We start from the raw sequence: 27,912 nt of genomic DNA on the forward strand, positions 1-27,912 counted from the left end.
TGTCATTTTTGTCAATTGTCATTCTACCGCTTATCCTCACAAGGGTCACAGGGGGATGGAGCCTATGGAATGTGGGAGGAAACCGGAGTACCCGGAGAAAAAAACTCACACATGCACGGGGAGAACATGCAAACTTCACACAGACATGGAATCGAACTCGGATCTCCTAGCTGTGTGGCCTCAACAAAACAAAATCAGGTGGCCAATTTAGAAATAAGAATTTGTAGCACATTATGAAATGTATATATAATCAAATAAGCTAACGTTATTACCAGCACCTGTAGGTGTCACCAGCACCCCCTTGAGGACATTGGCGGCATTGCAACAAAGGTGGCGCTCAATATGAGTTAAACACCACAAAAAAAAAAGACAATATCATTATTTGTACATGACGACAACCGCTATGGGAATAAACTTTCATCTCCAATGACGACCACGTCCCGATCTAAGGATTAGCGTTAATGACATCATCATAAAAGAAAAAGCAGCCAGGAAGCTGTGATTAGCTTTGCCATCTGCAGCTTCTTTATTTCCAACATTAGCCAAGAGTAGCACAAAATAACATTTGACTTCATTTTTCCACAGAGACGCCGTTAAAACACAATTAGATGAAAAAAAAAGCAGATATGTTCATTTTTCTCTCCAGAAATGCACTTATGGTAGTGACGTGTGTGTGTGTGTGTGTGTGTGTGCACAGTTTAGAAACAAGCAAACAATTTCTCACTCATGGCTCCACTTCCTTGAAGGGCTTTTGTTTTTTACCGAGACGCGGCGGGACAATCATCATCACAAATCATCAAGCGTGAACGTCGTCATCGGTCTCCTGTCCTCTTCTTGTGTCAGATATCGCTTCCACCCTCACAGTGTCCTTCAGTGTTCTCATTTTGAAAACACACCCCAAAAAAGCTGATTTCCACAAAAATGCAAAAATAAAAATACCAAAAAAAAATAAAAAAAAGAATAAATAGATGTCCTCTGGTATATATATTTTTATGTACATTAATATTCACGTGATGGACGGCCGCGTGTCTACATGATCACGCAGCTTTTAGCCCGGTCCTTCCTGAGGACGGGGGCTTGGTCCATGGGTTCAGTCCGAGCAGGCAGCGTCGGTAGGGGAAGCTGCGACGTCCGCTTGAGCCCCCGGCGAGAGCCGCTGCGCTTCAGTTGAGGCTTGTGCGGCCGCCGCACCGACGCCAGCGTGGTGATGTGGAACACGTCCCGGACGCTGTTCTCCGACACTTTGGACGTGCACTCCACGTAGGCCACCGCGCCCATCTGCCGTGCTATCGTGCTGCCCTGCAAAGCCACCGTAAATGTTGGAAAACGTTTCAGGGAGAATCCCGAAGCGGAACGATATGGACGCCGAGGAAGGTCAACCATTTTAGTTTTAAGATTTACCATCCTGATTGGTGGGTCACTGAATAGAGCCGTTAATTGACGCGTCTATGGGTTAAAGCAGGGGTCTCAAACTCAACTACTTGGGGGGCCACTGGAGCTAGGGTCTAAGTGACACATGCTAACTCGCAAACTAGAGCGCTAGCGACCTAAACGGTAGCCTTCAAGTTATTTCCTTTAAACTTAAATAGCCAAAAACTTACCACTTCCACACGGATCAGGAGGATAACTATTAACAGTTATTTAACCTTTAACATGAACATTAATCAAACGTAATAATTTTTTCTGGGTACATGACACCATACAGCATCCATATCAAACATTAAACTTTCATATCAAGGCGGGGGCCTCAAACTAGTGTCCTGCGGGCCACATTTGGCCCGCGGGCCTCGTGTTTGAAACCCCCGGTTTAGATTCTGTTGCACAGATGGCGCTAATGCACACAAAAGCTGCTTGCCAACCGCCAATAAACAACAGAAGAAGAGAAACACCACAATTTGGCCCGCGGGCCGCGTGTTTGAGACCCCTGGGTTAAAGTTTACCGTCAATTGTAAATATGTTTCCTCCCCCAGATCTTACTTTGTAATATAAACAACAACAACAAATGCTAATCAAAAAGGAATCCTCTATCAAAGATGCACAGGAAGTAAACAGGCTAAGTAGTTAGCTATGTGGATGACGACCGTTAGCCGCTTTATTTTGGTTTGTCTCGTTATTTGCTACGTTTCCGTACGCTTGATGGGACTCTCAGCAGCTTGACTCGGATCTGCGTTCAATTCCCATATGTAATGTATGAGCCGAGGGGGAACAATGAAAACTACAACTTTATTAGCTGCTAGCCGGCTAGCTACATGTGCCAACAGTCTAATCTGGCTGCTGTGTTTTTATAGACCTTGATAGCCTGTTTTTTTTTTTTTATGAAAGCCTGCTTTTATTACAGTGCATTACGCTCGCACTTTTCCCCGCAATTGCGCGAGCCGTCATCTGCTTTTACTCTAAAACCAACCCTGAAAACGCTCACGTCCTTCACTTGTGTCGAGTCCTCGGGCTTTTAGCGGTTCCAGCTAGCAGTTTTCATTGTGTCTAATGGCGGCCATGTCAGCGGTGAGACCAAATGTGCTTACACAGATGGTGTCGTTGTGTTGAAGTAATTTTAAATAAAGTTAGCTACTGGGCTGTTCAATGAGAAAGAAATACCCTTTTTTCACTGTACTGAGTCATGTCTTCTTTTTGTCTTGTTCCGTTTTCTCAGAGGATCAACAGGTTGCCACGGATGAAACACAGGGGCTGGCGTTTCCCACCATTTTATGTTTCATCTCCACCGGTTTGATTTTTATCAAGGCGGCGCCGCAACGAATCCCCGTGTGAGAGGCGTCCGTGAACCTCGTTAAGCGGAACGGCCAAGCAGGACGGGCGCGAGGTAAGGAAGCTGTGTGATCTCAGGAAGATTACAGAGAGAGGAAATGTCTTGGGTTCAAGCAGTGGCCATTCTCGCCGGGCCCCAGACTTTGCTGTCAATTTGACATCAACAAAAGGGGGGGGGGGTAACTGAGAGGACTGTTGGTGGATTAACGTCTAAGGTCTGGCTGGGGCGGGGGGGCTATTTGACACACAAAATGAACCATCAACACTATTTGCATATGAAAAATTAAATTACTTTTTTCCCAAAAATAAGGGAAATAGCCTACTAATTGGACCAATAGGACCATCAAACAAAATAACAAAACTATAAAGATAAAGATGAGAAAGTTGAGGTGCTGATGGACATTTTTTTTATTAAATACAGTACCGGTCAAAAGTTTAGAGACACCTTTTCATTCAAATCTCATGAACAAGTGTCTCCAAACTTTCGACTGCATATCTTAGCCTAAAACTGATGTGTTTTTTAGCATCCTTAATAACCCCATATTGTAAAAAAATTAGCATTTAGCGACATCAAATATATTTAGAAACAGTACAATGTATTTGTATGCAAGGTCAAACTAAAACAATCATACTATATACTGTAAAAAAAATCCCATACTGTCATTTATCTGTGATAGCCTGCTACTAATTAATTTGGACCGCTACAGAAAAATTTGTTTTTTTTTCCGTTTCTTAACACAGCTGTCATAGTCGCTCATTATAATCTATTTTTAATGTAATATCAAACATTCCACTGTTCAAATGGCATCAACCTACCAATTGGACCAATAGGACCATCAAACTAAATAACAAAACATTACGAAAGTTGAGGTGCTGATGGACATTTTTTTTATTAAATACAGTACCGGTCAAAAGTTTAAAGACACCTTTTCATTCAAATTTCATGAACAAGTGTCTCCAAACTTTCGACTGCATATCTTAGCCTGAAACTGATGTGTTTTTTAGCATCCTTAATAACCCCATTTTGTAAAAAAATTAGCATTTAGCGACATCCAACATCATATTTTGACCCTCTTATGTGGCTAAATACATTTTAGAAACAGTATAATGTATTTGTATGTAACTACAAACTAAAACAATCATATACTATATACTGTAAAAGATTCCCATACAGTCATTTATCTGTGACAGCCTGCTACTAATTAATTTGGACCGCTACAGATAAATTTGTTTTTTTTTCTTCTGTTTCTTAACACAGCTGTCATAGTCGCTCATTATAATCTATTTTTAATGTAATATCAAACATTCCACTGTTCAAATGGTATCAACCTACTAATTGGACCAATAGGACCATCAAACAAAATAACAAAACATTACAAAAGTTGAGGTGCTGATGGACATTTTTTTTTATTAAATACAGTACCGGTCAAAAGTTTAAAGACACCTTTTCATTCAAATTTCATGTACAAGTGTCTCCAAACTTTCGACTGCATATCTTAGCCTAAAACTGATGTGTTTTTTAGCATCCTTAATAACCCCATATTGTAAAAAATGTAGCATTTAGCGACATCCAACATCATATTTTGACCCTCTCATGTGGCTAAATACATTTTAGAAACAGTATAATGTATTTGTATGTAACTACAAACTATAATAATCATATACTATATACTGTAAAAAATACCCATACTGTCATTTATCTGTGACAGCCTGCAACTAATTAATTTGGACCGCTACAGATAAATTTGTTTTTTTTTCTGTTTCTTAACACAGCTGTCATAGTCGCTCATTATAATCTATTTTTAATGTAATATCAAACATTCCACTGTTCAAATGGCATCAACCTACCAATTGGACCAATAGGACCATCAAACAAAATAACAAAACATTACGAAAGTTGAGGTGCTGATGGACATTTTTTTTTCAAAAGTTTAAAGACACCTTTTCATTCAAATTTCATGTACAAGTGTCTCCAAACTTTCGACTGCATATCTTAGCCTAAAACTGATGTGTTTTTTAGCATCCTTAATAACCCCATATTGTAAAAAAAATAGCATTTAGCAACATCCAACATCATATTTTGACCCTCTCATGTGGCTAAATACATTTTAGAAACAGTATAATGTATTTGTATGTAACTACAAACTAAAACAATCATATACTATATACTGTAAGTGAGTCATTTATCTGTGACAGCCTGCTACTAATTAATTTGGACCGCTACAGATACATTTGTTTTTTTTCCAGTTTCTTAACATAGCTGTCATAGTCGCTCATTATAATCTATTTTTAATGTAATATCTAAGAAAACATGAAAAAATCAAACTTACAGTACTTAATGATCAAATAGTAGTCGACAGAATTGCTGTTTTGAGCTTGCAGGCGTACCTAATATTGTGGCCGCTGTGACAACCCAGCAGAGGGACTCTGAAAAGGGCTGAAACAATTGCTTATTGTGATGCGTCGCCTCCTCCTATTTGACACAGCGTAGCGTGTCATCTTTTGTTTGTGCGTCTTATTTACAAGAGCGCTGTGTTTTTCAAAGCTGCATCAATTTAGCGGCAGACAAGGGGAGGAACAAAAACACTTTTGTTTGGGAGGGATTTTGTGTGGCGCTAAAACAAAAAAAAAAGAAAAGAAAACAAAGCTCCTCGGTTTTTAGTGCGTCCATCACAGCAGAGAACAAACGGAACGTGCTGGAAGCTGATTAAAATTCACAAATTAGCCTAAGAGTTGATCGACCTTCCCTGGCTTCTCTGAGGTCACGGCAGCAGGCGATAGACGGAGCCTTCGCCCTCGCCTCATTTGTCAAAGTCTGTTTGCTAGTCCAAAATTTCAAATATGCATGCATTCCCCTCCCACAGAGAGGAAGCCCACAATCAAAAGCTCACATCGTTCGTCAGCAAAATGACGACAAAAGTGCAGAGAGCAGCGATATGTCAACGTGAGGGTTTCTCATATTTGGGTTGTTTTCGCTGGGAAAACAAAACAGCTCATGTGATCTTTCACCCCCCCGTTCAATCTTTGAATAGGCAATGGTGCGTTTGGGTTACTTTGGTGTACTTTGCGTCGTTGAACTTTTGTCACTTTTTTAGCGTTTTGATGCATTTTAGTTATGTTTGCCTCCATATCATCTTAAAAGCTGTTTTTTTTATTTTTTTGGCATGAATGTAATGTATGAACACATTGGGTCTAAAATCATCCAAAAACCTCAAACCTGCTTGACACACTCACATAGCACAATCACAGTTGTGCAACAGTTAGATATGACTGGTGGAAAAATATTGGAATATGATTATAATTACACATTTTGATTCTATTATCTCAGTGTAATTTCAGCCTAACAGCCTCTCATAGAAGGTCTGTTTGACATACACTCACCTAGCACAATCACAGTCGTGCAACAGTTAGATATGACTATTGGAAAAATACTGGAATATGATTATAATTACACATTTAGATTCAGTCTATTATGTCAGTGTATTTTCAGTCAAATAGCCTCTCAAAGAAGGTCTGCTGGACAGACACTCACCTAGCACAATCACAGTTGTGCAACAGTTAGATATGACCGGTGGAAAAATACTGGAATATGATTATAATTACACATTTAGATTCAGTCTATTATCTCAGTGTATTTTCAACCTAATAGCCTCTCATCGGAGGTCTGCTTGATAGACACTCACCTAGCACAATCACAGTTGTGCAACAGTTAGGTATGACTATTGGAAAAATACTGGAATATGATCATAATTACACATTTAGATTCAGTCTATTATGTCAGTGTATTTTCAGTCAAACAGCCTCTCATAGAAGGTCTGCTTGACATAAACTCACCCAGCACAATCACAGTGGTTCAACAGTTAGATATGACTATTGGAAAAATACTGGAATATGATTATAATTACACATTTAGATTCTGTCTATTATCTCAGTGTATTTTCAGTCAAACAGCCTCTCAGAGAAGGTCTGCTAGACAGACACTCACATAGCACAATCACAGTTGTGCAAAAGTTAGATATGACCGGTGGAAAAATACTGGAATATGATTATAATTACACATTTAGATTCAGTCTACTATCTCAGTGTATTTTCAACCTAATAGCCTCTCATCGGAGGTCTGCTTGATAGACACTCACCTAGCACAATCACAGTTGTGCAACAGTTAGATATGACTGGTGGAATAATACTGGAATATTCTATTATCTCAGTGTATTTTGAGATTTATGTAAACATGATCCATAGATTGTCCAAAGTCCTAAGTGTTGTGATGTCATTTTCTTACCTGCTCGTGGGTGACTGGGATGAGCCGTTGCTGGGAGAGTTCCCTCAAGGTGCTGACGTCTGTCCTCATGTCCAGCTTGCAGCCCACCAGGACCACTTTGGCGTTGGGACAAAACTCCTGCGTCTCACCTTGCCACTGCAGAGACACCAAATATGTTATTGGTCCATTCTCGTTGACCAAAGCATACTTTGGTGGTAGTGCAGTTCTACTGTGTTTGGCAGCCGCGTACAAGCAGCAGGGGGTTGACATGCTCGGGCAGGTACTACAAATAATACTTTGTAGTCGCTGCCGTTGCCAACAAACGGGAAATGGGACAAAAATGGCGGATGGTGGAAAGCAGGCTCATTCCATTTTGTAGCGCATCTGTCCTTGGCAGAGGTTTGCGCGTCATCCAAATGGCTTTATGCATGGTGGAATCAAATTAGCTTGCGCGGCTTTGCCATATGTCACATAATGGATCGCCATTTTCATCATAGCCGAAGTCAAATCCATCAATATTTTCCTCACACTCATAAACTCATAAACACTTTGTTGTAGCTTGTAAAAGATGCCAGGTGAGGCTCAATTAAAACAACAGTTTCTTCACCCCCGGAATATTCCGCATGCCATGCATGCGCCCGGCGTCACGTCGTACTCGCAACCTGATGTCCAAGTTGACCTTTGACCCCTCAAGCCTCTCTTCTGAGCTTGCTGCCGAGCGCCAATCACAGGCATCGATTGTTTGACCGTCTCTCTCTCTCCCAGCTGGCATCCGGCGACCTTGCTTGTCAAAGCGGGTCAAGAGTCTAATTTGGGATGGTCTTTGTGGCAACAGGTTTTCCATGTGGGGGCCCCCCGGGGGCTGAGATTACCACGGCGACAAGTCGAGAAGAGGTAGGGGGGGGGGTTCAGGGGTCACGGCAAAACCCCCGTCCCCCTACTGCGGAGAGATTCATGGGAAAAGCAGAGCTGCCGCCCCCTTGTTGACAGCATGCTTTGAGGCTTGCCAGGATTGTTGTTGTGGGTGTCCTGGGTTAGATCTACAAAGTCTACTGGGGGGGCGGTGGGGGGGGGGGGCAAATTTGGAAATCCCAGCAGTGCACTAACACATCAGTGGGGACCGAGAACACACACACACAGTATCAGAACATTCCAAGAGGTTTCTCTGTCTGAAATGGACTACAAAAATGTATTAAAACCTGGAACAAACAAGCGACGTACCTTAGCTGACTTCCGGAATCCGGTGGGCTTTTTGTTTAGTTCGCTAATGAGATGCTAACAAGGAAGATTGCGTATTTGCCAGCGTATTAATAACACAAGAATAACCGGAGAATGCAGGCAAACAGAGGCTAAATAGATTTTTCCACATTAACAAAAAACATGCTAACCGGGGCGGATGTTAACCAAGGTTCCAATGTAGTCATCCTTAGATGATGCAGTAGATCGTCACACATTTATGATTAACCATTCACAGCTCTGCAAAAATATAAATATATACACATATATATACATATAAATATATATATATATATATATACACATATACATATACATATATATATATACACATATACATACATATATATATATACACATATACATACATATATATATATACACATATACATACATATATATATATACACATATACATACATATATATATATACACATATACATATATATATATATATTTATTCATTTATTTATTTTCCCGCCTCTTGTCCTAAAACAACTGGGATAGGCTCCAGCACCCCCGCAACCCTCATCAGGATTAGCGGTAGAAAATGAATGAATGAATGAATATTTTTTTTGTTTAAATTTTTTTTTTTTATTACATATTTTTTTTATTTATTTTATAAATATTTATTTATTTTATTTTATTTTTTATTTATTCATAGTTTTTTATATATTTTTGTTTTAAAAATATATTATAAATATATATATATTCAAATTCAAAATATATTAATTATATATATATATATATATATTCATATTTTTTGTAAAAAAAAACTAAAAACATTTTTTCCGCAAAAGTAGGCTGTCACAACAGTCCCTCCTATTGCAAATGTTGATCTGAAATCGGAGGCATATACATCAATGTCAAGCAAGCAGTCAGACAAATGTGGTGGCACAAAAACTAAGACACTTGCCGAGTTCTTCTCTTAAAGGCTGCCATATTCTGGTGCAAATTTTGAGCCACATTTTTCCAAATTTCCAAAGCGTTCACCCATTTTAGGCATTCCAGATTTGCAGTTCCACTGCAGGAAGAGATGTTTCACAGTACATCTCCACTCCATCACTGCAGAGAGTGTTCTCCCCCCCCCATTCTCATTAAGGGTGAACAGCCTCTTTCTGCTCTTTGATACGGCTGCTGAGGCTAATTTGCGTATCTGATATTCCTCCCGACTCCCACTCCTGACCTTCCATTCTTGCGGGGATTGAAGGTCAAGTATCCGTGGACATTTTGATGAGATAAATGAGCGCGAGGCTAAAAACCGGGATGTGATTTGCTCGATTACGGAGGAGCCACAGGAGGGCACGGGATTAAAAGCAGGAAGTTCTCCGTGTCGGAGCAGATATTAGACCCAAAAGTGGCAGGAAGTGAAAAAATGTGATACTAACCTTTTTAATGACACTGTCCAAAGTCTCTGGGCGGCTGATGTCAAAGCAGATGAGCACGGCGTCGGAATCGGGATACGCCAACGGCCTCACGTTGTCGTAGTAAGAAGAACCTGCAGACACATGATAAACACATGGCAAAAAAAAGGTCAAGACAGCCGCTGAGAAATTAATTTAGCCTCGTTTTGGAGAGTTTGTCCCCCCCCCGATCGACCATATGGCTCATTATGTCAATTAGACACACACCGCTCATGTCTAAAGGTGATGTGAAGGTCATTCATGGAGAGATTTGGACACACCGCAGGCTTCAATCTGCTTGCACATGCTAATCAAGAATACAACAAGTTCTCGTTTCAAAACTACATTTTTCTGCTAAAAGAGATAATAATAAATAATAATTAATACATGCATAATTAATTAATCCATAATTAATGCATCCATAGGCTGCATTAAATAAATGCTTAAGTCTACCAGAAAAGTCATTGGTTGCTGTCCTCATCTTCCTCCTGCAAACTAAAACCACTAAAGTTGGCTTCTTCACTGTCGGAATTGAACACCCTCCTAATTCCTTTGTCGGTCTCTTTCGCTCTCTTTCGTTGTCGCTCTCAGTAGCCACGTATACATGGACCATTCGGGTTATTTGCTCAAACGGAAAAGAATCTAACCTTTGTATACACCTCATTCCGAAAGAAAAGTGCCAATCCGAATGAATATATAATCGGATTCACAGGAGTGGAATATTCCTTTCCCCCAATCCGATTGAGGTATCTTGGTGGATGCCGAGCGGGATGCATTGTGGTCGTCTGGGAGCATGCATTTCTTATTTACGGCTTTTGTTTCGTAGCTTCTTGTCTACATCTTTTCAGCCTGTATTTTGAAAACATGGCGAGGAATTCTCCTCAGGATGTCCTCATTAAAGTTTAAACGACGTTGCAAATGTCATACCAGGTTTGATCTGGATCTGAGCTGGATTTAGGACTTTGGCTTGGGGGGGTTCTATTGCTAACACCAACATTAGCTCAATGTGAAAGTGGGAGAGTCCAACTTGGATTGCTATTGTTGTTTAAACACTGTAATGTGCATGCCAGGCCAGTAGTTGGCGCTCTTGCGCCACCCAAAATCATCGATTATGGCTTTTAAAATGTTACATATGCAAATGTACAAGCCGTATTATGTATATGTACCATATTTCCATATTCATATGTAGATGTTTTCAATTAACACTCTTGTCTAAATGACCCTCAAGCTAACCCTGGTGCTCCAGGTGCTTTATGTCTCTCCTCCTCGTTCGACACGGAGATTCCTGCCAGGCTCCTCCTCCCTCGCCTGACCAGCCTGACCCTTTGTTCCTCCACAGGCAGAGCTTGTTTGGACCTTTTTTTTTTTTTTTTTTTTTAAATTTGATCCATCCATGCTGAAAGCAGCAGTCTCAGCTGGACCCGAACAGCCTCCTCCTCTTCCTCATCCTCGTCCTCCAGGCCGCTTACTTCTTATCTCCTGACATGGTCTGGCGTGAGGAGGCAGGGCTTCCTGGCCATTTCAAGGTGATTTATTTCCCAAGCAGGTGAAAAGTCCCCCCCATCCTTCCCTGCCGCCCTTCTGTGTTCTTGATGTTCTTGATGGTTATGGTGATTGGCTTTTATTTGGGTCTGCTCGCCGTGCACTTTCGCCTCCTCTGAGGACTTTTTAGTCTGACTTTGCCAGAAGTGCTGAGGCGGCTCCCAGGATGCTGGAGTGTGAGGCCGTGCGTGGTTCTCGCCATCATGACCTGCCAATCATTTGGATGTCTGTGGGGCTGATGCATCCATCCCGGCGGCCTCGTTTACAGCCTGGAAAATGTAAACGTTTCCACGCTTTTTAAGTCCCCGCCCCTGTCATTTGCATGATTTTGCCTAATTCCCCGCTTTGCTTGTGTCATCACCTGCGGCCTCACATCCTTCACATGCACATTTGTGCACTATGTCCTTGACTGGTCCTGCTCCAATACGATAAACAAAGGATTTCCATGGCATCCTTTGGACTATATCATCTATATTGATGTGTCCATTTACTTATAGTTAAAAACATTCATTCATTTTCTACCGCTTTTCCTCACGAGGGTCGCGGGGGTGCTGGAGCCTATCCCGGCTGTCTTCGGGCAAGAGGCGGGGTACACCCCGGACTGGTAAGGTTAATTATAAAATATTAAATTAACTTTAACTACTCATTAGAGCGTCAAAAATGTTTACGACCTCCTAAATATGGCTTTTAACACTATTAGAGCCCTCTAAGACATGAAATAACACCCCTATAGTCACCTTCAGACTTTCATTCATTCATTTTCTACCGCTTATCCTCACGAGGGCCGGGGGAGGGGGGGTTTGCTGGAGCCTACCCCAGCTGGCTGTACACCCTGGACTGGTGGCCAGCCAATCACAGGGCACATATAGACAAACAACCATTCACACTCACATTCATACCTATGGACAATTTGGAGTCGCTAATTAACCTAGCATGTTTTTGGAATGTGGGAGGGAACCGGAATACCCGGAGAAAACCCACGCATGCACGGGGGGAGAACATGCAAACTCCACACAGAAATGGGTGGAATTGAACCCTGGTGTCCTAGCTGTGAGGTCTGCGCGCTAACCACTCGACCGCCGTGCCGCCGTATAGTTAAAATCAATTAACTAAAATACTAATAAAAATGTTGTGATAATATGAAGCTGTATTCTACACTGGCCACTAGGTGTCAGTAATTTATGGGACACACAAGCACCAGGAACTGCATTTTTTTTTTTTTTTGTGCAGATTTGAATTTTCTGAATTGTAACAGGCACGATAATTCCTAATAAAAAACCATAAAGGAAAGATTACTGTGCAGTACAGTACGTCACCTATATATGTACGTGTTAATAAAATACAGTGAAAATGTATATTCCAGACGTAGTTGCAAATGATGATTAATGTGATTATGTGCGCATTTGAATCATGTGACAGTCCCGGTTTCTTATATTATTATTCCTAACTATTCTTATCATTCTTTGATGAGTTTTAACCGCCTTGAAAACGCTGTGCAGCCATCATGCGAATGCGTGTTCCGTGCGTGTTTGTTGCATTGTTCTCTGCAGGGGCGGAGCCAGCAGGTCAACAGGGGGCATGGAGCTGAATGACAGGCGCCGTGTGCTCGCTATTGTCGTCTCCGCATTCTGCCATTAACAAAAGGGGAACATAGCGATGCTAAAATAAGCTGCAGTTTGGAGTCCATTCACCCTGACAGGATGACTGCTTGTGCGGAGCGTTCACAGCAGGCGTGCAGCACGCCGCACACAATATCGATGCCGCTGCTGTGCATAAAAGTATGACTTTTATGGGTAGGGCGCATACGAGCACACCCGGTTAGATTTCCTCTAATTAGACAGAGGAGCAACACAGAAGCTCGTCTGCCTTCAAACTTGATCAAGGTGCACAAGCGAGCACGAGAGAGGAGGTGAGAGTGTGAATCCCTGGGAACATTTTACATCGTCTGCAAAGACGGACAGCTTGAGGAATGAGTCGAAGCGGATTAAAAGGCTTCGCCCTTTCAGTTTGGCCTTTTGTGCTGGCGTTCGCTCAACTCTCGACATGATTAGGAATTGTGTGCAGAAGCGGAGCGAGGTTACAGCGGCGCGCTGAGGGGCTGCTTTGAGTGACCACTCGACATTCTTACCAGCGATAAAAGCACACCCAAGCTGGGCATGAAAGATAGTGCGGCCTTCAAATTAGCGCAATCCAAAAAAATTGGCACAATTTCAAAGATATGCACAATTCAAAGCAAATGTGATGATAACCGTAGAACCGGAAACTGAATTCAATGCAATACAGGAAAGTGTTGCTAGAATTTGATAGAATTAATGACATACAGAGCTAGCACATTTAGCATGTAATCACTTGCACGCTATATAGTTATCAGCAGTTTTAGATAATGTTCAATCTTGCTAATATTTTATAATTAAGCTAGGCATATATTTTATATAGATATTTATATTCTTTTTTAATAAAACCGGACTTGTGAATGGCGTATAGAAGGGTTTAGATCAGGGGTCTCAAACTCAATTTACCTGGGGGCAAGGCTGGGCCGCATCAGGTTTTCCAAAAAAAAAAAGAAAAAAAATTATTAAATTTATTAAAAACAGAAAAATATACAAACTGGTTGGGCCACATCAGGTTTTCCAAAAAAAAAAAATATATTAAATTTATTAAAAACAGAAAAATATACAAATTGGCTGGGCCGCATCAGGTTTTCCAAAAAAAAAAAAAAATTATTAAATTTATTAAAAACAGAAAAATATACAAACTGATCAAAACCAAATCAGATTCCAATAATAAGCAACAGGCAGCAAATAAAAAAGTTTGTTTTTTAACCACTATTTGCAATGTATCGTCAAGGCTAATTATGCAAATTGAACGATCCATACATCATTACGTCAAAACCTCCTCAACCACCACAAATAGATTTCAGACCTGTGAGAAACACCACTTCAAAAGTTCACCAATGTTGACATCTGAGGAAGCGATCCAAAATAAAAACACATTTTGTTCTCGGCTAAACAACTTCTAACAATTTTTCCCCAGCAGGAAAAATATGCTACTTTTACCATTTACTCGTTGCTAAAAAAGCCGAGCGTTCCCAACAAAAGAGGCCGTCTGATGTGTTGGCGCCCACAGCCCAATATGGCAGGCAACCAACGGCAAGCAAACAGCCTCATTACGCCACACCAAACACAAAGCGTGCTGTAATACGCTCTCCGGCGTGAGCGAGTTAACCCAAAAATACGCCGCGTACGCTCGCTCCCTCTCCTAAACATGGCCGAGTATCGTAGCAACCCGTGGTGGGTCGCTAATGTTTTCATTGAGCAGTGGAGACCAATAACGACGAAGCGGGGATGATTAGTGCTGATGAAATAGAAGAAGAAGTAGTCAACGGGAACTGGCAAGGAGGTCGCTATTTTTCTTGATTTGAGGTAAACATCTGCATCGTTCACAGAAGAAAAGAGAGCAGAGATGTAAAATGTCCTTGGGGGGGGGGGGGGCGGGGGGGCTAATAAAGCTTTGTTGTTGTGGGTTGTTATGTCTTCACCATCACCTTGTAGGAAAATGCAAACACGGACAAAGGATTCATTGCTCCCATGACTCTTGGAGAACATTCCCGCTAACACTGAGAGCATTTCAAGTTTATTAGTCCTGTGGAGCATGTCCGTCCCCCCCCCAACCCCTTCTTCTCAAAAGAGAACAATCTCCAGGAAGGAAAGCTCTGCTTGCGCTGAATGATTACATGATAGCATCACAATCAGTTTCAGAAGACAAGTGCACTCGCAGAAGCACAAACGGTGGATGGACGTGACACGGGTGATAACAATAACAATAACTCAGCTGGGATAGGCTCCAGCATAACCCGACCACCCTAATGAGGATAAGCGGTAGAAAATTAATGAATAATAATAATAATAACAATAAGTCAGCTGGGATAGGCTCCAGCATAACCCTACCACCCTAATGAGGATAAGCAGTAGAAAATGAATGAATAATAAAAATAATAATAATAAGTCAGCTGGAATAGGCTCCAGCATAACCATACCACGCTAATGAGGATAAGCAGTAGAAAATGAATGAATAATAAAAATAATAATAATAATAATAAGTCAGCTGGGATAAGCTCCAGCATAACCCTACCACCCTAATGAGGATAAGCGGTAGAAAATGAATGAATAATAATAAGTCAGCTGGGATAGGCTCCAGCATAAACCTACCACCCTAATGATGATAAGCGGTAGAAAATGAATGGATGAATAATAATAATAATAATAATAAGTCAGCTGGGATAGGCTCCAGCATAACCATACCACCCTAATGAGGATAAGCAGCAGAAAATGAATGAATAATTTAAAAAAAAATAATAAGTCAGCTGGAATAGGCTCCAGCATAACCATACCACCCTAATGAGGATAAGCGGTAGAAAATGAATAATAATAATAATAATAATAAGTCAACTGGGATAAGCTCCAGCATAACCCTACCACCCTCATGAAGATAAGCGGTAGAAAATGAATGAATGAATAATAATATTAATAATAATAATAATAATGAGTCAGCTGGGATAGGCTCCAGCATAACCCTACCCCCCTAATGAGGATAAGCATAGAAAATGGATGGATGTACCATGGAAAACCGCGTTTAACATGTTCAGACCAACCCTACAGGGTTTCCCCATACCGGCATGCTTTTTAAGTGGCCCGCTACAAATAAAGTCGGACTGCCACAGAAACATCGGATGCTAATTTTTTGGGTGGGGATTTGACGCTATCTGTTTGCATTCCAAATCATTTCTGATTGGCTTGTAACTTATTTACAAAGTGCCTGCAAAGCATGCTAGGTCATCCAGGCGTGGGGGGAGGGGTTAAGTATCCATTAACCTTCAGCGTCTTCTACAACACACTTTGTCCATGAAAGCCGCCACACAACGCCATCACCTCAGGAGGCCGTGTGCACTTTGAAGAAACATCAAGCTCCTCATGCGGAGATCCGCCCTGGCAAGGACTTTAACGCTGCGTCATCGCAGCCATGACAGCCTTGAGTTGGGGAGGGGGGGGGCAGGGGGGGTTCAAGGAGAAGCATTACTGTCAACCTCCTGCTGGCCCCCTCGAGGGGGGGGACGGCGATGTAGTCCGCCTCCAACCTCTCAAACTACAGCGATCCCGTCTTGTGGTCGCATTCTGGTTCCTCCAGATGATTGGCTGTTGGTTTCTAACACCAACATCTTCTTCTTGCATCATCATTCTTCTTGCTGAGATGTTACTGGACAGCATCAGAGCGACTGCACTTAGTGCACAGAGTGGGTTTTTTTTCCCCCCACTGGTGCGTTTGCAGGAACTCTAAGAAGAGCCGCGTGTCATCAAAGCACGGAGACAGCAAATAACAGACCACTGCAGTTATTTCTCAGCGCCGACTTGACCGTTATTTGTTCCCGTCTCCACTTTGGATCCGACTGCGGCTTCTTTATTTCCCTTCAAATTGCTTCTATAAAGTTGGGAGCAAAATTGAAAAAAAGGAATTGAGGAATAAGGTGTCAATCATAGCTTCTGATTGAGTTGTCCCGTTGTGCAAAGACTTTTTAATGACGAGCTGACAGGAAAAAATCCATCATGGCGAAGGACATGGGTGTCCCCAGGGAGGGCAGAAACCTTCTCTAGAAGGCCAAAACAGCATAAAAAAACCTGTTTAGTTTCATCTAAATGGAATTTTTAATATTATTAGAGCTCTCTGGAAATGAAATAACACCCCTATATTCACATTCACCCTCACATAATAAGAGAAAATAAGCCATTTAAGACACAAATAAGACTTGTGCTCATGTGTGTTCCTGGAAATGTGTTCTAGTGCTCGGGGGGGTAGGTGAGGGGCGGGACAGGAAGTGATGTCAGGGGTTCAGTTGAGTGTTAGCTTGGTCGCAACTGTTTTTATTAGGAATTATTGTGCCTGTTACAATTCCTAAAATTCAAATCTGTGTTGTGAGTGACTACTTAATGTTACGTTGTTGCAGTGTAGCATTAGCATTAACATTAGCACTAGCATTAGCATTAAAGCCACACACAACAGTATGTTCTTAGTAGGGCTTACTAAAATCTATTTCAATTCAGACACCATACTTAGGTACCTCCAGACTTCGGGGCACTCAACCGCCATTAGCGAATGACAGGAAACAAAAACCCACTTGCGGTCTCCCCTTTGGTAGTTCGATTCCTCTGCTGGGCAAACCGGCATTGAGTCTCAGCATCGAGCCATCCGAGCGTAAGAGGATACATGAGCAGAGAAGCCACCCTTCACCTTCACCCCGCTGCAACCGCCGCCATCGCCAAAAACATGGCCGGTACGCTCGACGGGCCGCATCATTTATGTATGACGTTATTTATAAACAAGATCCGATATGGGGCTCGCGTTCCCTGCTGGCGCTGATGCTTTTGTGGAAGTGAAATTGCATTCGGAGTAGTGGCGTGTTTCCGTGGCGGAGGGGCAGAGTGCACGGGGGGATAGGATGGATGGATGGATGGATGGATGGATGGATGGATGGATGGATGTTGCAATGTTTACAATATTCAGTATACACATACAGGAAGTTGTTGACTTGGACTTTTGCTATTAGTGCTTGCCCAAAAATGTCAGTTTTGTTTATTTTTCATACTATTAAGATTAATTATTTAATATCTGAAATCTATGCTACTAAAATGATTTTTTATATTAAATTTTATGCTTGTAAAAATAATTTTTTTCTGTCATATATTTTATCTTAATATTTTAACTTTTATTATTATTATCCCAGCTGACCGATTATTATCATTCATCCATTCATACATTTTCTACCGCTTATCCTCACAGGCGTTGCGGGGGTGCTGGAGCCTATCCCAGCTGTCTTTGGGTGAGAGGCGGGGTACACCCTGGACTGGTGGCCAGCCAATCACAGGGCACATATAGACAAACAACCATTCACACTCACATTATTATATTATATTATATATTCTTAAAAAGATAGTAGTAACAATTTTTGTATTTATAATGTTTTTTTTTACTTTTCTTATATTTACAGATGTAAATCTTATATATTTTCTTATATTTATGTGCCCTGAGCCAATGAAAAAACACAAATTCCCCCCATTTTACACTTTGTGGTTAAAAAAAAAAGTATTCTAACACACAGTCACCTAATTAATCATTTACAAAGCATAAAAAATGATACCTAATAGTTTTTAAATTGATAAGACATACTTAAAATTGGTCACAATGTTAACAGAGTCTTGAAGTGAATGGTGTGCAGTACTTGGCCACAACCAGCAGAGGCACTGTTGTTGATTCGGTCTTAGTTTGAAAAATCATTTAAAATCATTTTTTTAAAAATACACTTTTCTTAGTATTTCCTGGCCTTTTGAAGAAATACTATATGATATATATATATAACTAGTAAGTAGTAGCCTGCCAACATGTAGGAATGTGTTGTACTCCGCATGCAATTAGACTCTCGACTATGCTTGTATGCTGTACAATAGAGATATCAGCTTCCCAATACTGTGCACCGTCCCCCAGTGGGGGCATGACATAAAAAAATAATTGAGAAGCACCAAGCTAACCCAATCATGATCCATACGGAGCGTTTCGGTAATCAGATGACATTTACATTCATTCCCGGGAAGTGTACTTCCAAAAATTGCATTTGAATTCCAACCCCGCGGGTGCATTACTTCCAGAATCCAGGGGGCGCCTAAAAGGTTCACGGATAAATCTCGCTTCCGTTTGACCCTTTACAAGAAAAATGACGCAGCCTCGCTCGGTCGGGGATCGCCGTCTCGGCAGCGCCAAGTTTTAGCTTAAATTAGCCGCTTCACAGGCGGCTCTTTGGATTGTATCTTTTAATGTCGGACTCAAGGTGAGCAAATGGAAGAAGATAGCCGGGAACTGTCGTGCGTCAGAGGAGGCCGATAAGGAAAGGCCAGAGGCGAGAGAGGATGCTTGAAAAATGATTGTGGCGTGAATGCGTGTTGTTATGATTCCTCAAGCAATCTCCTCTGGCGTGATTGGGAGGCAACTCAGTTTAGGATCAATGATGGATTCGTCCGCACGCCGCTATCGGGTCGTGTTATTCCGGGTCAATGAAGACGCAGCATTCCTCCTCCCAGGAGGAAACCGTGTGTGTCTGTGTGTGTGTGTGTGTGTGTTAGACGAATGCTGCTCCGCTTTAAAATGTGTCTTTTATTTCCTCCAGGGCCGGAGTGGGTCAAGTCCCCAGGGTGTTCGCTACATCAGGCCTCCAAAGGGCCATTTGCACAAAGTAATACAGTTTCATTGGCTAGTGTGTGTGTGTGTGTGTGTGTGTGTGTGTGTGTGTGTGTGGTGGTACCGTGTAGACCAGGGGTGTCCAAACTTTTGCCACTTTTGAAAAATAAAATGAAGCAACACATGCTAAGAGGTTATATACTGTATATATATTTCAAGAAAAGAAAATATGTCAGATTTGTGATGGGTGAAAAAATCCTATTCTTGGTATCGACTTCCCTAATTTTCCAAATATTTCATGACTCTTTTTATATTAATCTTTGCAAATGTTCATGTCGTAAAAAATCATTACTTTATTCCTTTAAATTTTATAATTTTCCCCCACCTAATTGTCCAAAAATGTCAGTTTTGTTTATTTTTCATAGTATTATGATTCATTATTTAATATTTGAAATCTATGCAACTAAAATTATTTTTTTAATTAAATTTTATGCTTGTAAAATTCACATTTTTCTGTCATATATTTTATCTTAATATTTTGACTTTTTATATTATATTATATTATATATTCATTCATTTTCTACCGCTTATCCTCATGGGGGGTGCTGGAGCCGATCCCAGCTGTCTTTGGGCGAGAGGCGGGGTACACTCTGGACTGGTGGCCAGCCAATCACAGGGCACATACAGACAAACAACCATTCACACTCACATTATTATATATTATATATTCTTGTAAAGATAGTAAAAAAAAAATTGTATTTATAATGTTTTTTTTAACTTTTCTTATATTTACAGATGTAAATCTTATATCTTTTCTTATATTTATATGCTCTGAGCCAATGAAAAAAACAGCATCAGTCCACAAATGTCCCCCATTTTACACTTTGTGGTAAAAAAAAAAAAAGTATGCTAACACACAGTTACCTAATTAGTCATTTACAAAGCATAAAAAATGATACCTAATCATTTTTAAATTGATAAGAGATACTTAAAATTGGTCATAATGTTAACCGAGTCTTGAAGTGAATGGCGTGCAGTACTTGGCCACAACCAGCAGAGGCACTGTTGTTGATTCGGTCTTAGTTTGAAAAATCATTTAAAATCCTTTTAAAAAAAAAAAATACACTTTTCTTAGTATTTCCTGGCCTTTTGAAGAAATACTATATCATATATCATATATATATATATAACTAGTAACCCCATTCCATGCCCTCAACTTGGGCCTTTTTATGCGTGCATGCGGTTGCCACGGTGACCGGTGCTCTCAAGACGGCGCTCGTGATGGGAGTCAATGCGAGCTCATCAGAAAGGTAAAGTGGTCTCTCTCTTGTCTCGGAGGAGGACGGCGGTTTATTATCCGCACGTACTCGCACGCCGCTTCATAACAACGTAAACGCATGACGACTCCGTGGCCGCGTTAACGAGCCGCAGGGGTTGCGGCGCTAATCAAACGGGGAAAAAAAAACGCGAGATCGGATTATTGAGGTTGCAGCCATGGCGACAGTTGCTAACAAACAATAAAATACAATAATATGAATTTCTATTAAATTGTTAATAAAGCAAATAAACCAGTAAAATGCTAATTTGTTGCGTTTAATGAATCTATAAAATAAAGCACCGCAGATTGTTTGAGGTCTGGTATTCATTTTAAGGGGGAATAGTTGATTAATTAGCAAAAGAACGCCTCCAATAGTTGCCGGGTGTGTGGGCTACAAAAGCAGCGGGATCTCTAATTAGCATCGGGTTTAGCATTTTTTTTAGCATTTTTTTAATGAACTCCACAAGATGGCGCTAACTGCATTTTGATGACTCATGTTGAGGTTCCAGCAGCTTTATCTAGCTCTGCTTGTGCTATAAAAGTGTTGTACGGGTCAAAGAGCGCTACGGCTTCCTTTACACTTTCACATGCACTCCACATCATTATTAAAATTATTATGTTCTATATGTTTTCACGTTTCAGTGAACGCCTCAGCTAAAATTACAGCATCGGCGTGATTCAAACGAAATTACGAAAGACACAGCCGACCGTGCCGAGTGCGGAGACGTGAGGGGATTGCTGTGGGAGCGGGGGACCGCCTCGAAATAACTTCACTAACGTTGCACTCCGTGTGTCATCAAAACAGGTGACATCTTGCGCTGGTTGCCTCGGGCAGCCTCAAGGCTCAGACGCTGAAAAGTTGACAAAAATGTTCAAAAGAAAACATTTTTTTTTTTAACGCCGACGGATCCCTCTCCAGTCCAACCCCAAACATCATTTCATTTATCCAAAGTCAGCAGGATGATGTCGATGTGAGCATCAACATCAGGTCACATATGATAGAGCCCTGGGGTGCCCCCACTGAGGTGAAGCTTGCTATCGGCTATTGCTATTGGACTCCATCAGTGTTTTTACAGGCAAAGACAATGTCTGAATGGTCGGGTGTGTGTCCGGAATGTGAGCATGAAAAGCGTGAAGACATCAGGAATGTCGGAGGGACGCGGCCAGCTGGGAATGCTAATGCACACACACCCTAAAATAAACGCACCTTTTATGGAGATACACCCACCCATTCCTTTGCATAACTTTGTCACATTTTTAAATTATGGGTTTATTATTACATAAAAATACTAAAATATAATAATTTTGTATATTGTAAAATTATACTATTATAAATTATTTTAGTACTAATTATAATAATTTAAATTATGACAATTTGTATAAAATTATTTTAGTACTAATTAATATAATTCATTAAATTATTAAAATTATACAATTATTTTACTACTAATTATAATTTTAATTATTACAATTTGTACAAAATTATTTTAGTACTAATTATAATAATTTAAATTATTACAATTTGTATAAAATTATTTTAGTACTAATTAATATAATTCATTAAATTATTAAAAGTATTATAAAATTATTTTACTACTAATTATTATAATTTTAATTATTACAATTTGTACAAAACTATTTTAGTACTAATTATAATAATTTAAATTACTACAATTTGTATAAAATTCTTATACTACTAATTAATATAATTCATTAAATTATTAAAATTATAATACAATTATTTTACTACTAATTATTATAATTTTAATTATTACAATTTGTACAAAATTATTTTACTACTAATTATTATAATTAATTAAATTATTATACAATTACTTTACTACAAATTATTATAAATCTAATTATTAAAATTATTGCATTATTATTAAATAAGAAATACAAAAATATAATACATTAGTATATTTTAGTATTGACTAATAAAGCTAGTATTTCTTTTTAATTGTGTTATTTTTATTATTATTGACTATATCTAAAGTAAAAGACATGGAAAATGAATGAATGAATGAATGCGGCCTTCAGCATGACGGATCAATGGATCGATGATCGTGAAACACAAGCAGCCCAAAGGAAGATAGCGCTGTGATAACGAGGTCAAGCAGCAGGAAGTTTTGGGAAAATCCCAGCATGTCACGACACGGACCTTCAAGATTCAGCGAGAAGTTAAACTTTTCCCAGGCAGCGTTTCCATATTGGGAAGACAGCTCCCAGTACGTTCATGCCTGGGGCTCCTTACAAAGGACCCCCGCCCCTCCCCTCCTCCACAGAGGATGGACAGTAAGAAGCACTAATGACCCCCCCCCCCCCGAGGGAAGTCATCGGCACCAAGACACATTGACATTTTGACCACTTGACCGCTCTGCCCGCTTTAAAAAGTCAATTAGACGTCGGGCAGATGGGCGCTGGAAGAGAGTCTGTCTGGGATGAAAATGGCAGCGCAAACATTTGAATTCCCTCCAATCACTTTCTAATTGACTTCCTTCTCCAGATGGTCTCCACACACAGATAGAAGAAGAAGATGATGATGATGCTGCCGTCTGGTTCCCACAAGCAAAAACACCCTTCTGTTTATGTTCGATACCGCTCCAAATAACCTCAGCAAAGCAGCACCAATGTACAAAATGAAAAGATATGGCGGCTACAAGTGGAGAAAAAATGAAGATCAATTGGAATATAATAGAGCATGATTAGACATGCGTCATATTAATGATGGTAGATATTAAGATAACATACGATAAGAGAATACGCCATATTTAAGATCATATATTGCTCATATTCATATTCACATTAAGATCAGATTTTTTGGATTTCAATTTTTTTAAATCTTAATTTAATCAAAGTGAGGCTTCTCACTAATTAAAATTAATTAAAAAAACAACTTAGAGTTTACTCTGGTGCTCCGTGCTCAACCACGTTTCAGCCACGCTTCCACCATGCGTTTCATCATTCTCCCACGTTTCAACCACGCGTTAGCTATGCTTCATCACGCTTCAGCTATATTTCATGTTCCAGCCTTGTATCAGTCATGTATCAGCTTCCTATCAGTCATGTTTCAGCCATGTGTCAGCTGTTTCATGTTTCAGCCATGCATCAGCTTCATATCAGGTACATTTCCACCATGTGTGGACTATGTTTCATCCACGTTTCAGCCATGTTTCAGTTTCATATCAGGTACATTTCCACCATGTGTCGACTATGTTTCACCCACGTTTCCGCCATGTGTCAGCTGTTTCAGCCACGTTTCAGCTTCATATCAGGTACATTTCCACCATGTGTCGACTAGTATGTTTCACCCACGTTTCAGCCATGTTTCAGCCTTGTATCAGCTTCATATCAGCTACATTTCCACCATGTGTCGACTATGTTTCACCCACGTTTCAGCCTTGTATCAGCTTCATATCAGCTACATTTCCACCATGTGTGGACTATGTTTCACCCACGTTTCAGCTTCATATCAGCTCCATATCAGTTACATTTTCACCATGTGTCGACTATGTTTCACCCACGTTTCAGCCATGTCTCAGCTTCATATCAGGTACATTTCCACCATGTGTCGACTATGTTTCACCCACGTTTCAGCCATGTTTCAGCTTCATATCAGCTACATTTCCACCATGTGTCGACTATGTTTCACCCACGTTTCAGCCACGCTTCAGCCATGCTTCAGCCATGTTTCAGCTTCATATCAGGTACATTTCCACCATGTGTCGACTATGTTTCACCCACGTTTCAGCCATGTTTCAGTCTTGTATCAGCTTCATATCAGCCTCATATCAGGTACATTTCCACCATGTGTCGACTATGTCTCACCCACGTTTCAGCCATGTTTCAACCATGTTTCAGCCGCCTTGTATCAGCTTCATATCAGATACATTTCCATCATGTGTTGACTATGTTTCACCCACGTTTCCGCCATGTGTCAGCTGTTTCAGCCATGTTTCAGCCTCATATCAGGTATATTTCCACTATGTGTTGGCTATGTTTCGCCCATGTTTCAGCCATGTTTCAGCTAGGTTTCAACCATGTTTCAGCTTCATATCAGCTTCATATCAGGTACATTTCCACCATGTGTCGACTATGTTTCACCCACGTTTCAGCCATGTTTCAGCTAGGTTTCAATCATGTTTCAGCTTCATAGGAGCTTCATATCAGGTACATTTCCACCATGTGTCGACTATGTTTCACCCACGTTTCCGCCATGTGTCAGCTAGCTTTCAACCATGTATCAGCCATAATAATATGCTGTATTTCTGTCTTCCTATTGTGTCGATCTATTGTTTTATTTGGATTTTATTTATATTAACACTTTTTTACTTTTGTTTTCATTTGTTATCCATCCCTACGTTTCGGACAAAAAGGCTAGGAAGCTTCACATGAAAAAGATGCAACAATAATCTCACAAATCAATTCCACAAAAGGAGACCTCATACAGGAAGCGGACGAGCATTAACGGGCGCTAGCTAATCAATGGGCGGCGAGAGCAGCCGATGACCGAAGCACTTTAATGACGTCCGAGGACAGGATGAGGCGGAAGACGACACGAGGTGTTTGAAAGGCGGCCGGCCTCTTGGGGGGGGGGGAGTGGCGATCGATAAGGCTTTGTGATCACAACCCGAGGATAGCGATGAGGACGGAGATGACACGGAAAAACAAATCATTGGAGAAAGAACCCGACTCATTTTAAAAAGTTAGCAGCTGGACAAGCTAGCCAAAGGTCAAATGGTGACGCCGCCTTTCTACCAATCACAACTTTCAGCAGATTCCTATTGATTTTTTTTTACACACAACATGCCGAAGGTCTTCATCGCTTTTCTATACCAGCGTATTCTGATTGATTTCTAAAGACGGCTAACACAAAAAAAACCGAGGTCAAAAAACGACATCTTCCAAACATCCGATGGTTATTGTTAATCATCAGTGTAAGAACTCTATTGATTTTTTTTATAGAAATGAGAACGCACAAGGTTGCAAAGGTCCGAGATCAAATCCACACACTCTCCTTGTCACCCTCCCACCAGTCACATTTATCAAAATATTATCTTCAAACTTTGAAGCTTCTGCATCAAGGCGAGAGCGCTATTGATTTTTGAAGATGGTTAATACACAATAGGCAGACGTCAAAGGTCACGGTCTTGCCTGTAGTCCATCTATATAGCAAAAGGTTCAATTCAAGCATGCAAAAGTTTATTCCCATCATAAAAAAAGGACTGCAGGAACCAATTCAGATGCAAAAGTAGGGAAATCTTGCAAGAATTATTTTTTCCATCTGTTAGCCAATTATTTTTGGTTGCAAGAACAGATGAACATCTGCATGAAAAATGGCACAAGGAGCTCCAAAAGCACACACACATACACATGGAGGGGGGGGGTTGAAATGTGCCCGAGGGGCGGGCAACGCTGCCTTTCGGGGCGGCGGCCTCAGCGCAGATTAAAGACTAAAAAAGGGTGGCGAAGGTGGTTTCGGGTTTTTAAACATGCACAGAAGCACGGCGGCATTCCCACAGTGTGATTAGCCTCTTGCAGCCAAACTGATAAGGAACTCCTCCCAAGTTAAGTTACGGCCCCCCCGGGGGCCCGGCGGACCTAACCAGTCCCCCCCCTCCCGGCTGCAGATTGGCAGGCTCAAGGAGATTTACTCTCAGGGGCCGATGCAAAAACAACAAGATTCTTCCACTGGATGAGCGTATGGCGGCAAACACTGGCGGCAAGTAAAGATCTAAAGATAGCGTTGCTTGGGAATGTTTATCCTAGACGTTCCGCTCCATTCCGATGGTTTTTAACTGGCACAGGTCTTCCAAAATTAGGTACAAATAATCAATCCAGGCGGGCATCAAACAGTAAACAAAAACTGGAAATCCTTCACACAAATGAGCAACAAGCATAACAGTTGATTTGTTAATTCAGCATAATAGAGTGTGCTACTTGGCTACAACCAGCGGAGGCGCTGTTGCTCACCTAAAACAGTTCGGATGTCGACAAGAGGCCAAGAAACACAAAGAAAAATAAACATTTATCTATACTTGAACCCCCCCAACCCCAAACGATCCCACCCCCAGAAGGTCCGGAGCATGGGAAAGCATGCAGGCTGGCCGCCAGAGACGTCAATCATCAGAAAAGATCACGCAACATGGCGTCACTCACCTGACGTGTCCCACATGTTCAACTCGATGCGGTGCTTGTCGATCTCAAAGCTGGCTGTGTAGTTCTCAAACACGGTGGGCACGTAGCTCTGGTGGGGGGGGGGGGATACATATTTTGGAGTTAGAGCAAAGAAAACCTGTTTATGACCTTCTAAATACCATTAGAGCCCTCCAGACATGAAATAACACCCCTATAGTCATATAGTAAACATAATAAAAGTAAATAAGACATAAATAAGACTTATGTGTTCCCTTTGCGGGAGAACAGTCAGTGGAATTATTGCGCCTGTTGCACCTGTCTGGTGCTTGTGTGTCGGCGCTTCAATGTCTTTAAACGCCTCATATTTGCATTTCAGCTAAGTAGCCATTTTTAGGCTTGAAAATGCCTCATTTAGGCAAACTATGCTAATACTAGGCTGCAATTTGAAAATTTGCTTTTGATTGACAGCGAGCTAGAATATTATATGACATGTATGTTGACCCCCCCCCCCAACACACGCACCCAATAGCCTAAAAAGCTCTTAGCGTGATGCAGTCAAACTACAAGCAGAATAATAAACATTTAGTTAAATTGGATGCACGTGTACCTAATAAAGTGTCCGGTGAGTTTAAAGACACATTAGTTTTCCGTAAATTCCATGTTCAGGCAGCTCAATACAAGTGAAGTTGGTTCGGACTTACCTCCGGGTAGCAGTCCTTGGCAAAAACGTGCAGCAGCGCCGTTTTTCCACACTGCGCGTCCCCGACCACCACAATCTTACAGCGGCTGCCCTGAGTGTCCATGTTCGCCGGTCAGAGGTGCGGTGGTGGGGCTGGTTGCGGGGCTGGTTGTGGGGCTGGCGGCGGGACTGGCGGCGGATGTCATCCAGCATCCGAGAAGATCACCGAGCGACCGCGGAACAAAAGTGCAGCGAGCGGAGTTGGCGGCGGCTTCCTCGCAGCCCGGCCGGCGTGCGGCTCTTCTGATGCGGCTGACTGAGCGACTGAATGACTGACTGACCGCCCGGGTG

The 27,912-nt window shown here is 41.2% G+C and overlaps 1 protein-coding gene across 1 annotated transcript; it reads right to left on the minus strand.

The window, feature by feature from the left end:
• Positions 1-502: 502 nt before the first annotated feature.
• LOC131103557 (rho-related GTP-binding protein RhoN-like) lies at positions 503-27,912 on the minus strand. The gene is made up of 5 exons (XM_058049920.1): positions 27,584-27,912; positions 26,904-26,991; positions 9,650-9,759; positions 7,046-7,180; positions 503-1,299 (listed from the first exon to the last, which is right to left on the minus strand). Exons 1-5 carry the CDS (start codon positions 27,683-27,685, stop codon positions 1,030-1,032), a joined length of 705 nt encoding a protein of 234 aa, XP_057905903.1. The 5' UTR covers positions 27,686-27,912; the 3' UTR covers positions 503-1,029.

This window comes from Doryrhamphus excisus, chromosome 15, assembly GCF_030265055.1.
Source record: "Doryrhamphus excisus isolate RoL2022-K1 chromosome 15, RoL_Dexc_1.0, whole genome shotgun sequence".
Classification (NCBI taxonomy): Eukaryota; Metazoa; Chordata; class Actinopteri; order Syngnathiformes; family Syngnathidae; genus Doryrhamphus; species Doryrhamphus excisus.

Coding starts and splice junctions, on each gene's coding strand:
- LOC131103557 (XM_058049920.1), bottom strand. CDS start 27,685: ATGGACACTCAGGGCAGCCGCTGTAAGATTGTGGTGGTCGGGGACGCG. Junction 7,181..9,649: donor TGGACAGTGTCATTAAAAAG/GTTAGTATCACA, acceptor GTGTCTCTGCAG/TGGCAAGGTGAGACGCAGGA. Junction 1,300..7,045: donor TCCCAGTCACCCACGAGCAG/GTAAGAAAATGA, acceptor GTGGCTTTGCAG/GGCAGCACGATAGCACGGCA.